The sequence below is a fragment of the Protomyctophum bolini genome, assembly GCF_963924005.1.
Source record: "Protomyctophum bolini genome assembly, chromosome: 22".
NCBI classification, from domain to species: Eukaryota; Metazoa; Chordata; class Actinopteri; order Myctophiformes; family Myctophidae; genus Protomyctophum; species Protomyctophum bolini.
The window spans coordinates 33,226,635-33,244,136 of NC_137883.1; the positions used below are offsets into that span (position 1 = coordinate 33,226,635).

Genomic DNA, 17,502 nt, shown 5'->3' on the forward strand with positions numbered 1-17,502 from the left:
TCAATGGAAGTGAACGGGGGACTTAAATTGGGGTGAGGTAAAGGGCAGCTGTGGCTCAGGAGGTAGAGCAGGTCGTCCAATGATCCCTGGGTCGGTGGTTCGAATCCTGGCTCCTGCTGTCCACATGTCTGCCATGTTCTGTTTTATTATTTTATTATGAGTGCTAGGCGTTTTTTGATGGCTCCATCGTGTGTGTGTGTGTGTGTGTGTGTGTGTGTGTGTGTGTGTGTGCGCGTACCAGTGCCCTTATAAAGCAGGTGAATAAATCAATAGAGGGTACCGCTGATGATGAAGAGGAAGGTGTTCCAACTGACGAGGCCATCAGAGCAGGACTGGAGCTACTCAGGGTAACACAGCTACACACCACCAACACACACACACACACACACACACACACACACACACACACACACACACACACACACACACAGCCCATTTAATACATTACAGATGGGGTTCATTCAGGAACACTTACGTTATAAGTAAATGTGTAACCATTTATGGCAACAAATGGAATACAGTTAAAAGATTTATTTTGTATTTATTTTATCACGACTATTCGTGAGGACCAATTATATGAAGATGCGTTGAAAAGTGGTGAAGTGTTTCCTTAATTCTGCAAAGCAGCATGCTAAGCAAAATCAGGGAACTCTATGCAATGGTTGTATGTTGTCTCCCTGCTGTTCTATTGAGACATTTAGATCGTGTCAAAGGTCATTTTTCACATGATCTGACACGCGGTCTGACACATTTTGACCTGATGGTCAAGATTAGATTTATCCTCTGAGCAAGCAGACAGGCTCGCTCTATTAGCTCAATTATTTAAAAAACAAAATCGGCACGTGCACAGGAAACCGGGTTCAAATCCGGGGCACACGAGGAAAGATCCATAGTGCAGCTTTAACTGTTGCAACCCCTAAATGGCGTTTGTGCCGTTGTTCGTCAGGTGTTGTCGTTCACCCACCCGGTGTCGTTCCACTCCGCGGAGACGTTCGAGTTCCTGCTGGGCTGTCTGAAGATGGACGACGAGAAGGTGGCTGAGGCGGCACTGCAGATCTTCAAGAACACCGGCAGCAAGATGGAGGAGAGCTTCCCTCACATCAAAACGTACGTCCAGTCCGTCCACTCCACTGGCTCTCAAACCCATTAACCCGTTCAGGACGGGAATCCTCTTTTGGTGTTTTAACTTTATACTTTAGCCATTGGAAAAAATAGGAGATCTACAAGCTCATAGCGAGGCACTGAGTGCCGCGATATGAGCTTGTAGATCTGCTATTTTTGAAAAATCTTGGCCCAAATCTTTGAAAATATGTACTTTCAGAGCGAACATTTTTTCTCAAATCTTTGCTTCTGGGGAGTCCCTGAAACAACATATTTTGAGACGGGGTTCCGTGGCCAAATACAGATAATTCTGGGTGGTCCTTGACATGAAAAAGGTTGAGCACCACTGCTATAGAAACAGGTTTTTCAGAAACATTTATTTTTTAATCGACATCATTCCTAAATGGGTTAACTCATTTACTGCGGAGTAAATAAATAAAAAAATCAGCCCCTGCTGGAGATTTTTAGTTTTTCCTTACCTTTCAATTGGTCACTGAATATGTATGCAGTACGGCCGACCGCCTAATCGGTGATAAACACGCAGGTTTTCTCTGTGCTTCGGCGAAAAACCTTTCTTTTTTTTGTTGTCAGCGAGACCATCCGTTCTTGGTTAGGGTCTGTTGAAAATACCATGCTCGTCAACACGGAATTGGAGCGACACAGAAGCCAAGATAAAGTGCATTAATATGGGAGTGGACGGCAGCTGTTTTTTGGCAATCACGTGATTTCCTCATAAAGCCTTGACTTGCATCTTTACAAAGTTACAAAGACAGTTTTTTTGGCTCGTGCACCTGCCTCGTAGATGTACCTCTTTCTCCTATTGATCTTGTCTCACCTTCCCCATCTAGTGTTCTGCTGCCGGTACTGCAGGCCAAAGCGAAGCGCGGCCCTCCTCGCCAGGCCAAGTATGCCATCCACTGCATCCACGCCATGTTCACCATCAGACACTTCGCTCAGATCTTTGAGGTGAGCTCCACTGTGTGGACCCACAATAAACCACAAGGACACATTTATTTTTGTAAGATGATGATGATGTATCATTGACTCACCTGCCAGTGAGGATCCCCCACAGGGAGGATGTGTTGTAGGGCCTTTGTGCTACTCCTACCACGCAACAAGCGCCATAATTATCATCATACCTGCCTGGCTTGCCTCCCCCGAACACGGGCCAAATATGTTTGTATAGACGCTTGACAAAGCCGGTTGCAACGTGGTGGATTAAACCCTGTGGTGGTGGGCATTCACTTTACCGCTGCGTCGCCCGAGCGACCCTGATTTAGCATTTTTAAGGCATAAACGCCGCCCTACATTGTAATGGGAGTATGTAACACTCGCCAGGGCACAGTTCCATGTTCAACGGCCTGATAGCCTGGCTGGGGAAACTGTCCCTTGGTCCGGTCGTTGGGCATTTGATACCGCGGTGTCGCCTGCCTGATGGTAGCTAACAGCAGGAACAGATTGAGGCTGGGGTGGTAAATGGATGAAAGGTACTCTGCACTTCCCATGTTTTTGTACCTCATTAGACGATACAGCACAAGCAAAGCATGCTGAATAGGCCATTCATTCAAGATCCAGCCAATTCAGAACACACAGGGAAGACCGAAGTTAGGACTACTCAAATTCCAAAGAATTGAATTAATTAAATAACCGAATATTGCAAAATGATGGTCCCCAGTTACAGAATTTAAAGAATCCAATCTTCTTTTAAATGTAAAATTCCAATGCAGAATCGTATTTATTTATTTTATTTGTAATAATGGTTTCACCACTGCTTTAGTTGCAGTTCCATTAGTGTGTACCCCAGTCATAGTTGACAATGAGCAGGCTGTGCACGATTACAAATTAAAGTTGACATTGATTTGTGATTAACAATTTAATTGAACATAATATGAATACACTTTTAACACATTCCGTGCTTTCCTCGATCTCTCATGGAAAGTTATTAAGGTTATCTTAGCCATCCGTGACATACACGAGATTTGATTAAAAGTTATTTAAAAATATATATTTTGTATAGCCTTTGTTAGCTTCCGCGCCTAGCATCCATAGGCTTCTCATTGTAGTAGAAACAGCCTACATGATAATCTGCGGTACACGTGCACAGGGTTATTAGTGGTATTCTATTTATTCTCAGAATGGCATAAAATGCCATGTTAATAGGCCTATGCCACCACGGGGCACCGGGCCTTTTGCTCGGCAGCACCGCGCCTATGGAGCAGCCTCCCCATGGACTCCAGAGTGCCGCAGACTATTGAATCTTTTAAAACGGGCCTAAAAACGTTCCTGTTTCGGAAGGCCTTTTCGTGTTGAATTGTCATTTTGTTGACCCTGTTTTTAACCTTCTATGATTGATTATATGTTTTTAACCATGTAGCACTCTGGGATTCCCTGTGAATGAAAAGTGCAATACAAATATAATGCATTATTATTATTAACCCATTCTGACCTGAGATCAGATTCATACGAGGTTTCCACTAGGACACACACTGGTCTGATTAATCCATTCTGACCTGAGATCAGATTCTAAAAATGTCAGTCGTTCTTCGAATTTTTCAAAAATAGCAGACCTACAAGCTCATATCGCGCCACTCGGTGGCGCGATATGAGCTTGTAGATCTGCTATTTTTCAATAGCTAAAGCATAACATGATGCCAACACCAAAATGGGTGCCCGGTCAGAATGGGTTAAAACGTTAATCTGAGCCGCGCTGATCATGGGGGGCCGCGCTGCTCTGGGGGCCATCGTCCTTCCGTTCCCTAGGCTTACACTACAGATCCAGACTACATCACTTCCGGCTCGGGTGGAAGTTACTTATTTCGCAGATTTCTCTGGAACTAGCGCCAGGACCTCACCTAGAGGGCTGGGCAGTAACGTGTTCATTTAGTTTTCGTTCTTAGGCTTCATAACCACAAATTCCACTTGGCAGATAAGACAAATAACCATCCCTAACCCACATTTAACCCATTTTGGGCGGGAATCCCTTTTGGTGGGATTGTTGTGCTTTAGCTATTGAAAAATAGCAGATCTACAAGCTCATAGCGCGCCACCGAGTGGCGCGCTATGAGCTTGTAGGTCTGCTATTTTAGAAAAATCGAAGAACCACTGACATATAGAAACATAGCTTTTTCAGAAAACTGTCAGGATGTAGAAGACATTTTTTAAATCTGACCTCAGGTCAAAATGGGTTAATAATTGTATACCCATGTAATAATTGTGGCCTAACAATGAGCCTGTCCTGTGGTTCCTCTCTCCATCCAGCCGCTGCACAAAGGCCTGGACCCTGGGAACATGGAGCAGCTGATCACACCCCTGACCACCCTGGGACACCTGGCCCTGCTGGCCCCGGAGCAGTTTGCCGCTCCGCTCAAGTCTCTGGTGGTCAACTTCATCGTCAAGGACCTGCTCATGAACGACAGGGTACGTACGCACTGCAGCGGCCATCCCAGTTCGCTTTAATGAACTCATGAGGACCATGCTGGGGGAAACATTTCACATTTGTGTTTGTTTCTTTAAGAAAATGATTAGATTAATACGCATTATATTTTCATATTATATTTGAATTGTAATAAATAATACTGTTAAAGGGCTTTATGTAGTTAGGAAATTAAAGGATCTTAAGTGTATTATAGAATCTTTTGTTGGAAGAAAACTCTTCTAACGAGTGCTGCTTTTTCTGCAGATCCCAGGAAAGAAGACGACTAAATTGTGGGTCCCAGATGACGAGGTGTCCCCAGAAACTCTGGCAAAGGTAATAATAATAATAATAATATCTCAAACTTATATAGCGCTTTTCTGAGTACCCAAAGACGCTTTACATGGGGGGGCTTTACAGAGGTAACAACAAATTAAAAACAACTTTAATAGAAAGAAAAGGAAAAATAACACTAAAAGCTAAAGAACATTAAAAGACAGTGAAAAGGGTTAGCTAGGGAAGGCAATTTTGAAGAGGTGGGTTTTGAGGGTGGATTTGAAGGTTTGAAGGGTGGGGGCATCTCTGAGTGCCTTAGGGAGGGCATTCCACAGGGTTGGGGCAGCAAAGGCGAAAGCTCTGTCCCCCCACGTACGGAGTTTGGTTTTGCGGACATCGAGGAGGTTTGCATCACCAGACCTGAGGGAGCGAGAGGGGGCATGGCGTTTGAGGAGGTCACAGAGGTAAGGGGGAGCCAGGTTATTTAGAGCTTTGTAGGTGGTCAGGAGTGTTTTGAAGTATATTCTTTGTTTAACCGGTAGCCAGTGAAGGTCACGGAGGACAGGTGTAATATGGTCTCTGGAACGGGTACTGGTGAGCAGGCGGGCAGCTGAATTCTGGACATATTGCAGTTTATTGAGGACTTTGGAGGTGGTGCCGTAGAGGATACTGTTGCAATAATCAAGGCGGGATGAGATGAAAGCATGGATGAGTGTTTCGGCTGCGGAAAATGACAGAGGGTCGGAGACGGGCAATGTTCTTGAGGTGAAAGAAGGCGGTTTTGGTGACTTGGTTAACATGGGGGAGGAATGAAAGGGTGGGGTCAAAAATGATACCAAGGTTGCGGATGCGGGTGGAGGGTGTAACAGTGGATCCATCAATGTTGAGTGAAAAACCTTGGGTGGAATTGGTGAGGGAGTTGGGACCGATGATGATGATTTCCGATTTATTGCAGTTTAGTTTGAGAAAGTTCTTTTGCATCCACGTTTTAATATCTGTGAGGCAGGCAGTGAGAGTGGTTGGGGTGATGGCTTTGGTGGAAAGGTACAGCTGTGTGTCGTCGGCGTAGGAGTGGAACTGAAGTCCATGGTGACGGAGGATCTGACCTAGAGGGAGGATGTATATGATGAAGAGGAGGGGACCAAGTACTGAGCCCTGGGGGACACCGTGGGTAACTGGGGCAGTGGAAGAGTTGCAGTTATTGATGGAGATGAATTGTTGTCGATCGGAGAGGTAGGATGCCAACCAGGAAAGGGCAGTGCCGGTTAAACCGAGGGAAAACTGGAGACGGGTGATGAGGATGGAGTGGCTGATGGTGTCAAAGGCAGCGCTGAGGTCGAGGAGGATGAGGATGGAGAGGTGACCAGAGTCGGCAGACAGGAGGATGTCGTTGGTGACTTTTGTGAGTGCAGTTTCAGTACTGTGAAGTGAACGGAAACCGGATTGAAATGATTCGTAAAGGTTATTGGAGTCCATGTGTGATTTGAGCTGAGATGCAACAGTGCGTTCCAGGATTTTGGAGAGGAAGGGGAGGTTAGAAATGGGCCGGTAGTTGCTGGGGGAGTCGGGGTCAAGTCCAGGCTTTTTTAGTATTGGGGTGATGGCAGCAAGTTTGAGAGCAGGGGGAACGTGACCAGTGGACAGGGAGGTGTTTATTATGGTGGTGATGAGTGGCGAGAGAACAGGGAGACGGGCAATAACTAAGGTGGAGGGGATAGGATCGAGAATGCAGGTGGAGGTTTTCATGCCGGAGGTTATGGAGGAGAGGTTGGCTGCAGTTATTTCAGTAAAGGAAGTGAGTGAGTGGCTGGGGAAAAGAGGGGAGGCAGGTTCAAAATCAGGTGTGGAGGTGGGAGAGGCGGCCAGGTCTGTGTGTATGGCGTCAACCTTTGACTGAAAATATGACAGGAATGTTTCACATTTAGTGGCAGTGAATGAGGTGGTGATGGTGTCCATAGGCTTGAGGAGTTTGTTGATGGTGGAGAATAGTGACTTTGGATTATTGCTGCCGGATTGAATAACGGATGAGTAGTGGGAGGTACGTGCACTATTTAGGGCGTTTTTGTATTGTTCCTGATGCAGTATGTAAGCCTGGGAGTGAACAGTGAGACCCGTTTTCTTCACAAGCCGTTCCAGTTGGCGGCCCTGTTTTTTGAGTTGGTGGAGATGATCATTATACCAGGGGGCAGAGTGGGTGTAGGAAACAGGTTTGGTTTTTGTGGGGGCAAGTTGATTGAGGCAGGAGGAGAGTGCATTGTTGTAGTTGTTGACAAGTTCAGTTGGGGGGGTGTTGGAGGTGGAGTCTGATATGGTTTCAGACAGTAAGGAGGAGAGAGCGGAGGGATCAATTGATTTGAGGTTCCGGAATGATATGGAGCGTTTTTGCTTAATGAGGGGGGTGGGGGTATCAATGTCCATAGTAAGAGCCAGGTGGTCAGAGATGGTGGAGCCAGAAGGGGATGAGTCAAGTTGAAATGTTTTAAAAATAGCAGAGAAGAGAACGATTAAAACAGAGCAAAAAAGAGTTGCTAAATAACGTTAAATAACGTAGAAAACTAGATATAAAACTAATCTAAAAACTCAGATGGAGAAGCGGCGTCCAACAAGCGCCAGCGTCCTCTCACATCCGGTCTCATGAAAGCATGGTTGGAAAGCATGCCAAAGGTCTTTCTATGCTCTCTCTCTCTCTCTCTCTCTGTCTGCACTAAGGGAAAACAGCTGAGGCTAGAATGAATAATATTCCATTTAGCAATCTTGTCCTACGGCTTAATATCCACTGCCAACTTGTTAGTGTTTTTACCTACAGTATAACTGCAATGATCTGTGTAAAACCTAGTATGCACACTCCCTAGAGGCCAAGGAAAAACCTTTGCCTGGAATTCTTCACATCTGCTCTTTATAGCGCCACCAGGAGGTCGACATATGTAAAACACATTTTATAATATTACTCCATCAGATTTTATCCAAATTTCACGCAAATTGGTATACATGATCTCCATAGACATGTGATCAAGACTGGTTTGTTTGATTTCTCATAATCCATCCTGCCAAACATCACACACACACTTCTATCCTCCTGGTGGAGACCTGTGCCCAGAAGGGCACTTTTTCTAGTTGACAATATCTTTGACTTGGTATTTTGTCAAAAAGCACACATTCGATAGATTTAAAAAAATATATATATAGTATACACATATATATTTGGTTGCTTGGACATAGCCTGTCTCCAACCCTGCCCCAATGGAAACAAGACAATGTATATCGTTTATGTCGTGTGGAAACCTAATATGTCCAAATGTGTTACTTTTCAGTATTCAAAAGCATCACAAAGTAGCAGTAGCTTGTGGATCTGCTGCTTTTGATGATTTTGTGTGATGCTGTCGTATGATCAAGTAGGGCTTTAATTTACGGAAAAAACACCAACAGTTAGAATATGTCCGCTCCAAATTCAACGGTAGCAGATCGATGAGCATGCATTGTTTCACGCCGTGTTTTGAACCTTTTGAGCGTTAATTTACAAACGTTGGAGCATTGGAGATAGATAGGAGGTTATATTGCTCCGTGTGCTCAGATCCAGGGCATCAAGCTGATGGTCAGATGGCTGCTGGGAGTGAAGAACAACCAGAGCAACTGGAACAACTCCACCCTGAGGATGCTGACGGACATCCTTCACAGTGATGGAGACCTGACGAAGCAAGGCAGGATGGGGTAACGCTCTCACATACATACGTACTGTACGTACGTACATGCCTATACATGGCGTACACATGCATACGTACGTACACAAGCAGATGTTGAGCACCACCGTATAAAGTGGGGCTGGAGTGGTTTGAATCAGCGGTTCTTAAAGTGGGGTCCGGGGACTCTCCTGCCTGCTTGAGGGGGGTACGAAATGGACCCTTCCAGGCCTGTCACTCTTGAGGGTACACAATGGAACCAAATGGACCCTGGTCTTTAACTCTTGGGAGTTATGGAGGTCCTCGAAATAAAAATGGAACCACTGATTTAAATAGTTTCAAACATAATCATGATTATACACACACACACACTGTTCATACTTGCTCTCTCTCCCCCTCTCTCTCAGTAAACCAGACATGTCTAGGTTGAGGCTGGCAGCAGCGTGTGCTCTGTTAAAACTGGCCCAGGAACCATGTTACCATGAGATCATCACCCTGGAACAATACCAGCTCTGTGGTATGGTCATCAACGTAAGCACACACACACACACACACACACACACACACGCATACAGAGCTTCTCTTCTTTCTTTTCCTCTTCTGTCGCTTGTTGTTTTAGGTTTTTGCTACACAGCCAGCAGCGCGTTGCTTTCCTGTCAGGGTGTGCTCGCTTGGCCTTGCTTAAGTAGGCTTACCCACAACGCAGACCTGTAGTTGGGTCAGTCAGTGGCTGACGGGTAGGGCTGTCACCATTACAAATTACAAACAAGCCATTCATTCTCACACAAATAATTGCGATTAACGACTTAATTGTGTTTTTGGCATTGGAACATAACACATAACATATTATTAAGCATTTTGGTCCACCACATATCTGGAACAAACTCAAGGTAAACTTTATTGTCCACAAGGGATATTTGTGACAACAAAACATAACAGAGGGGAGACTACCATTGCATTTCCGTTGCTTGATGTTCTGTGTAAAGCACATTGAATTGCCTTGTTGTTGATGTCCTGTACAAATAAAACTGCATTACCTTGCCTACCAGCAGGATGACACTTAAGCACTCAGCTCCTCTTTTCACCCCAACCCCCTAGCAACGCACACACACGCAGCACAGAGTTTGATTTCCTGCTCTCCTCCCATCCACTAATTTCCCCATTTTTATGAATTGTATTTATTTCGGATACATATCATTTTCACAGGGACGGTGCACCTGACATAATTGTAAATGTGACAGGGTTATAGTCTCAGCCATGATCTCTGGAACTAAATGCTAAAATGGCCATTAAAACATACAAAACATAAAAGCTTGCAAGCAATTAATACCAATAAAAGCAAAGTATACACAATTAGAATGTAGAGCAATGTGGTTAGCACAGTAAGCAACACACATAGCAGGCAATTCAGAGCAAGACCGTAAGCATTAGCAGAAAACGCATTCATGCATAATTTATACAGTTGTACCAAATTTAAGAAGAAATATAAACATTTCTGGGACCAAATGTAGCTTATTTATATACATGTAAAAGGTTAGACAGTGGGTAGATTTTTCCAATGCTCCCCTGAGCATAACAAAATCCTCCTTTCCTCATCTCTTCCTCTTCTGACTGGTAATATTAGGATTTCATTAAACGTGTCTCCTCTCTGTGGCTCAGGACGAGTGCTACCAGGTGCGTCAGTGCTACTCGCAGAAGCTCCACCGGGCCCTGTGTCGCCTGCGGCTCCCTCTGGAGTACCTGGCAGTGTTCGCCCTGTGTGCCAAGGACCCCGTGAAGGAGCGGCGGGATCACGCACGCCTGTGTCTGGTGAAGAACGTCAACATACGGCGGGAGTACCTCAAACAGCACGCCGCCGACAGCGGTAAGGAGCCAGCGTCCTGTGCAACGCATTAACCTCCCATTACTAAGAGAGTATGCACATGCATGATTATCCCATCAGGACACGCCCCCCCCTCATCTAGACTGAGTGGCAAAACATTGAGCAGCATGGAAGAGAGTTAAATGACAGCTAAAACGTCAGATTGTCTCGTCAAACGTTTGTCCCGCCCCTTTTATATAGGTCAACCGGAAGTCCCGCCCCTTTTATATAGGTCAACCGGAAGTCCCGCCTCCTTTTATGTAACTGTCATTTAACTCTCTCATGGAGTGTTGGAGTTTGGGAGCATGAAATCACTCAACCGTTCTGCGTACCACCTGTTTCTAAATGTCACATAATGCAGGAGGCAGCAACATGTTGTGTTATTGAAAACAAGCACTTCCAAACTCTGACAAATAATTTAATGCAGGGCATTTCTTGACAGAAAGTAGCTCATAACGTTTCTATGGTGGAAAGTAGAAAGTAGTTTTTTGAACACTCAGTGGGCGTTCCCGCATAGTTTCCATGTACGATGATGTCATGTGCATACCCTCTATCATCATCATATCATATATCATATATATATATATGATATATGATCTGTCTGTCTGAATGTGTCAGAAACACTTCCGTAGCTCCTACTAGAATAATTAACCAAATGTCTGTCTGTCTGAATGTGTCAGAAACACTTCCGTAGCTCATCACCGCCTGCACCAATCACTCCCGCTTTTCACACAGGCATTGACCATAATAATATGGTCAATGCCTTAACGAAGCCATTTTTTCAATTTTACACATTAATAATTAATAATGAATTTATTGGTGAATAAAAAAATGCGAAAACGCACCCAGGGTGCCGTACCCCCCGCGGCCACAAGTATTTCACAACGGGTATTAAAGGGCTAGTAGTATCATACAAGCAATACATCAGATAATGGTAAATGAGTTAAAATCAATGGAAATCATGAAATTACGTCATAGCATCACAACAAGCTAAAATAAAACACAATAAGTTTTCTGAAATAAATATTTTCACGATTTTTCAAAAATATTTCAAAATGCTTAATATTATCTGTGTGTTCAACAGAGAAGCTCTTCTCCCTCCTACCGGAGTATGTGGTTGCCTATGCCATACACATTTTGGTCCACGACCCCAGCTACGTCAAAGTACAGGACATCGAGCAGCTCAAGGAAATCAAAGAGTACGTATTGTTGTGTGATTTAGTCGAGCAGTGGTTCTCACTGTATTTCCGGTAGGGTATATACTAGATACCCTTTTTTTATAAACTAATAATCCATTCATAAAAGGTCACTCACCGACGCTTTTAAAATGTGGAACCGAATAAAAGTTTCAACTCCAGAACTGTGCGTGTGTGTCTAGGTCTCTGCGGTTTGTCTTGGAGATCATCATGGCAGAGAATGAGAACAACAGCCACGCTTTCATCAGGAAGATGGTGGAAAACATCAAAAAGGCCAAGGATGCCCAGGCGCCAAACGACCCCAAGATCAACGAGGTATACTGACTCTTCTGCTATCCCATTGAGATTTGAATGTGTGTTTTTATTTATTTTTAATATTGAAAACGTTTCTTGATATACAAATATTATGTGTGTGTTTGTGTTGTGGCAGAAACTGTACACGGTGTGTGACGTAGCGCTGAACATAATCAAGTCCAAGAGCACCACCTACAGCCTTGAGTCACCCAAAGACCCTCTTCTTCACCAAACCAGAAAAGGTAGGTCCCTCCACCCAAAGACCCTCGTCTGCCTTCCCGTTTCTTCACCAAACCAGAAAAGGTAGGTCCCTCCACCCAAAGACCCTCGTCTGCCTTCCCGTTTCTTCACCAAACCAGAAAAGGTAGGTCCCTCCACCCAAAGACCCTCGTCTGCCTTCCCGTTTCTTCACCAAACCAGAAAAGGTAGGTCCCTCCACCCAAAGACCCTCGTCTGCCTTCCCGTTTCTTCACCAAACCAGAAAAGGTAGGTCCCTCCACCCAAAGACCCTCGTCTGCCTTCCCGTTTCTTCACCAAACCAGAAAAGGTAGGTCCCTCCACCCAAAGACCCTCGTCTGCCTTCCCGTTACTTCACCAAACCAGAAAGGGTAGGTCCCTCCACCCAAAGACCCTGTCCTGCCCTCCTGTTACTTCTAACATTATTGGGAAACAGGGACTGGCTCCAGCCCTGAATCGCTACCATTAAAATAATATGTCCTGGCGTTTCAGATTTGGTGACGCTGCCTACGGCGGCGTCAGTCTCGATCGAATATCTGATCGCATGCAGCTGATTGGCCATCAGCCCCGTCACTCGACGGCGTCAAACAACAAACATGGCTGCCCCCACTGCGGTGACTCGCGACCATATCAATCTGGCTATTAAATCGACCGATAAATAGTTTCTTTACAGAAACGAGAGGTTTTATAAACATCATCATCCGACATATGTGACAGGGGCCAGCAAAAAGGGCCTCAACTCGATTACTTACAGATTACAGATTATTAAAGTACAGAATGTAAGCTTTCATATGATCTATCATTCAATGAAATTGGAATAATAATTGAAGGAGATATGACCATCTAAAACTTGTTGAAACAGATAACAGATACAGATGCAAAGTACAGAATTTGCCCTGCAAAGATTCATCAGATTTTAGCACCTCTGGAATGGGTGTGACAATAGATGCTTGTCCACACCCCTAATGTCTTGCATAATCACTCCCCCACTAGGTTACCTGTCAATGACAGTTGAGTGGACACACTGTTTTACTTGAGTTAAAGTAAAGAAATGTAGGACTGAAGTTGTTTAGTGTATGTTTTGTAATAATACAATCTAAAAAGTAACTAGTAGGCTAACTGAGTTTTCAATGGATATAGGCTTTGTAGTTTTTGACTGTGAGACTGTAAAATATGGTCGTGCAATAACGGTAAGAACAACAGCAGCAGCAGCGCTAGAGCCGGAAGGTCAGACTGGGTGGCAACACACTAACACAGCCTCTTATCAGTCCAGCGGGGAGATATGCCCTCTGGCTGCACCGTTAAAACACAATAACAGGAGCTGCCCTGCTGTGGCTGGATCGCGGTTCTTCTTCTCTGCTTTTTTCGTGCGTTCTGTTGGGACTGGTCCCTGTTCGCCGTCTTAACCTAACGGAAGGGAATTTCGGCTGCTAAAACTATGACGAAAAATGTTGGTCCACTATCTTTCTTTCACTGATCGGTATAGCAGGGTTCAAGTGGTTAAATGTGCTCTATAAATGAAGTTGGACTCTATTGTAAATAGCGTAATTTGCTCAGTCACTCTCTCTCTCATATCCTTCTCTCTTTTCTTTCCTCCTCATCTTCACCGTCCTCCTTTGCCACTCCTCCTCCTCCTCCTCCACACAACACAGCAAAGGAAGAGGAAGGCTCAGGACCCGAGAGGAGGTGCCAAGAAATAGAAGGAGTTTAAGTTCTAGATCGGCGCCCAGAGAGACACACGAGGGAAGTGTTTCAAAAGAGGAAGTTGCACACGAAAGCAAACCGGTGGACGGTGGATTGTGGTGGTTAGACCAGTGACAATAAAGCTCTGTCTTAGTCATATTAAACCCTAAGAATATGCTTATGTGATATGCCTAATATAGGTGAACCCCGTTATGTGGAATATGTTTCCTCCATTATGTTGTTTTTTCTACATCTAAAATATTTGGTTTCCACGTTGTAGTCGTGATTTTCTGATAAATCTTTTTGTTTGTTTGTAAATAAATGATGTGACATTAGTTGAGCATTGTTCTCTTCCCTATGCCTGTTTTCCTCTATTTCAACTCCAATGTAATGACCATAAATATGTGGTTTTCAACCCTTTTCATTTAAATTCTACATTCTATTTTTGCTACGACAGTAATATGCAATATGGCCCTCTGGAGTGAGTGGAAATATAGTGGCCCTCTCCACTAAGTTGCCCACCACTGCTGTAGATCATGATACGGCCACCAGAGGGGCACATACTGTAGGACACCGGTTCATGACTGTCACCTGACTGGCTGAGAAACATATTGACCTAAATAGCTGACACAACCACATGCATACTGGATCACTGGTTCACACAGCATGACATGCAGGAATGTGGGATTTCATGATTCTGCATCCATTGTCATCACATTTGGGCAAGTGGGTATGGCCTAATTTAGCCCAAGGGAGTGTTTTTTCGTGCAAAACTAATCCTTGGAATGGGTTTAGAATCATAAAAACCCTAGTTTGACATGTCGCATGCTAAGCACAATGACTATTTGAACATGTTACCTTTTATATAGGAGGATAAATGGTACCCCAACTTTCAACCCCTGAATTTACCATGATCCACTAATTATTTAATTGAAACATTTTTATGTTCTTTTGATGACCCTAAGAAAAAAAAAACCTTGAGCGATTACTATTGCAATTTATTTTGGTTCAAACCTTATTGACTGGCCTATAGCTGTCCGGGGGGGTTTAGCAGGTAGCAAACGCAATGGCTGGACATATGAGCACTGAGACATGAAATAGAAAATGTCAAGGCGAGGAACACTGTGTGGCCTGAATGGAACTTGTCAACTCTAATGAGGCTTGGCTTGCTCCACAAGACGCAATGACTTAATCTATTGGCACATAGGACTTTACATTATGAATAGGTGTCAGTGATCACTTGGCCAACACCCTGGTGTGTGTGTGTGTGTGTGTGTGTCGAGGTGGCAGCACGGAGGTGAAGCACCGCACAGCACCAATGTTGTTTTTATGAAATATTAACAACCACACCCGTCGTAACTGCCGTCGTTAATGTAGTTATGTGCAAGATGACTTTGTGGAGAGCAGTCTGGACAATGTGTCTGGTTTCTGCAGTCAGAGTTGCGTACAAACAAGCACTCCAGAGTGGAAGAGTGTACCGGCAAAAGTGGCTACCCCACGACCCAACGCCGAGTCCCCCGCTGGGTGTGGAGCTAGAATCTACGGAGTTCTGTGAGCTGGTGAACCCCCTGTCTGAGCAGCGGTGGCTGGCCTTTCAGGTATCAGAGAGGGCCTTCAGGAGCAGTTTGGTGAGCGAGCAGCAAGTGAAACAACACTACGCTTCATCAGCAGACCCTGGGAGCTGGATCCGTCTGATAAAACTCCTGATCGGAATATTTTTCAACAACGGAGTATTCACAACTGAGAGCCGCGGCGGCGGAAAGCCCTTTGGCCTCCCCCTTCTGAAGTACGTAGCGCGGGTGCTAAAAAAGCTACCAACGAAGCAGCCGCTCCCGGAGGCCGTGACACCGGCTCTGGCTACTGGCTGGATCGAGGAGCAGTTACGTTTTCTCCGGGACACAGTGCAGCCCTCGCTGACGTCTACGAGGCAACAGCAGCGGAGGAAGGTGAGCAGAGACAAGCTGTCATATCTATGGCAGCACAAACAATCTGGCGCAATCAAAATCATTCTGAACAACAGCGAATTCCCCGAGCCCCCTCCCTGTCCTGATAATTGTGAGCATGTGCAATTACATTATCAGAATAAATGTCGTGGGCAAACGTCAATTACTGACCCACTTCCACCACCGCCCTGGCGCTCGGACATACCATCCTCGGAGCCGGTAAATCCCCCCGACGTTACGCGTTTTACGCAGGCTGAGGTGGAGACTGTATTACGCACGCTACCCAATAACAGTGCGTGCGGCATGGACGGTGTCTCATACGAGCATCTCAGGGCTACGCAGCCAGATATTTTAACGTCTATCTTTAATATCTGCTTGGTGAACAGGAGTGTCCCTGAATCATGGAAGGGTGCTCTCATCTATAGGATCCCCAAAAAAGGCAATATACCGGACGATCCATCAACCTGGAGAGACATTTCCCTCTTACCCACCATCTACAAGGTGTTTATGAAGTGCATTCTTGGCCGAATTCTCCCGTGGCTTGTGGATGGGAACATACTATCTCCCAAGCAAAAGGCTTACATCGATCGGCAAGGCATGAATGAACAGGTATTGATGATTTTAAGCATGGGTCTAGTGAATTCTTTGCAGTATTTCTGGACTTCCGTGATGCATTTGGAACCCTAGCACATAACGTGATGATAGCTGCTCTTGAGGAAATCCATCTACCCAAGGTTTATGTTGATATTGTCAAAAATGTGTACTGTGGTTCATTTATACAGGTCATCTGTGGTAAACAGCTCACAGACCCCATCCCTCTCAGAGTAGGTGTTAAGACTGGCTGCCCGTGGAGTGCTGTTAATTTTGTGCTAGCACTAAACCAGTGGTTGAAGTGGCTCTGTATGTGTGCCCCCGCCAACACCATTTCCCCTAACCCTGTACAGGGGTATGCTGACGATGTTCAGGTTGCATCCTATAATGCGGCTGAAATAAACAGCATGCTCTCCAGAACCGACTCCTTTTTGGAGTGGTCAGGACTAGAGGTCAAAGACTCAAAATGTGCAGTTCTCTATGAGAGGCGGAGCGGGGGAAACCGCTGGTATCACTCCAATACAGATACAATACCTGCATTCACAATTGGCAATAAACCCCTAACAGTCTATCCGCGTCACCAGACATACACATACCTGGGTCACAAGTTTAATGTGGCAGGTGAGTGGAAAGATCAGGTCGAGGAGATCATTTCTGAATACTCCAGCAGACTTGATTCAATCCATGCATCGCCCCTACCACTAATCATGAAGCTGGAGGCAGTCAGAGTAATTGCATTAGCCAAAGTACAACACCTATTCTCCAATGTACATGTTCCACGAAAGTCACTACGTGAGTTGACTGACAAAACTGTACAGTTAGTGAGACAATGGACTGGCCTAAACACACACACAACACGTGACATTATATTCCACAGTAAAGGTGAGGGTGGTCTGGGGGTCCCCAATTTTGAATGGGTTTATATTGCTTCGCGTGTCTCCCATCTGTTGAATATGCTGAACAGTGATGACCAGTATGTGAGAAGGCTTGCTCGTTCTTCTCTTTTCTTGGACCTAAAAAGACGCAAGGTCCCCCTAGCGAATGGTTCGGACTCTAGCTTCCTGGGCTTCAAGAGGAAACCCAATGGAAAGCTGGACAGTCGCTCTCCTGGCTTTGGTGTGTGGTCGGACTGGCCAGACCTAAATGACATGTGCTGCTGGGCTGACGTTACCCTGGAGTGGGTAGGGTCTAACTCTGAGGCGGTAGCTGCCTCAGAGAATGTTATATCTGA

The 17,502-nt window shown here is 45.1% G+C and overlaps 2 protein-coding genes across 2 annotated transcripts in view; both read left to right on the top strand.

The window, feature by feature from the left end:
* The window catches only part of coq5 (coenzyme Q5, methyltransferase), a 241,779-nt gene that overhangs the window by 100,551 nt on the left and 123,726 nt on the right, over positions 1-17,502 (top strand). The window lies entirely within an intron of this gene.
* LOC308309782 (sister chromatid cohesion protein PDS5 homolog B-like) overlaps positions 1-17,502 on the top strand; it is a gene marked incomplete at its 3' end in the record, with an annotated part of 44,338 nt that overhangs the window by 22,383 nt on the left and 4,453 nt on the right. Inside the window, exons 18-31 of the mRNA XM_080755699.1 lie at positions 242-347; positions 947-1,107; positions 1,950-2,067; positions 4,360-4,518; positions 4,781-4,849; positions 8,361-8,497; positions 8,874-8,997; positions 10,126-10,330; positions 11,412-11,526; positions 11,706-11,838; positions 11,954-12,059; positions 15,172-15,683; positions 16,856-16,892; positions 17,310-17,452. Of these exons, the coding sequence (XP_080611825.1) occupies positions 242-347; positions 947-1,107; positions 1,950-2,067; positions 4,360-4,518; positions 4,781-4,849; positions 8,361-8,497; positions 8,874-8,997; positions 10,126-10,330; positions 11,412-11,526; positions 11,706-11,838; positions 11,954-12,059; positions 15,172-15,683; positions 16,856-16,892; positions 17,310-17,452 (2,125 nt within the window). The remainder of the gene's footprint in view (positions 1-241; positions 348-946; positions 1,108-1,949; positions 2,068-4,359; positions 4,519-4,780; positions 4,850-8,360; positions 8,498-8,873; positions 8,998-10,125; positions 10,331-11,411; positions 11,527-11,705; positions 11,839-11,953; positions 12,060-15,171; positions 15,684-16,855; positions 16,893-17,309; positions 17,453-17,502) is intronic.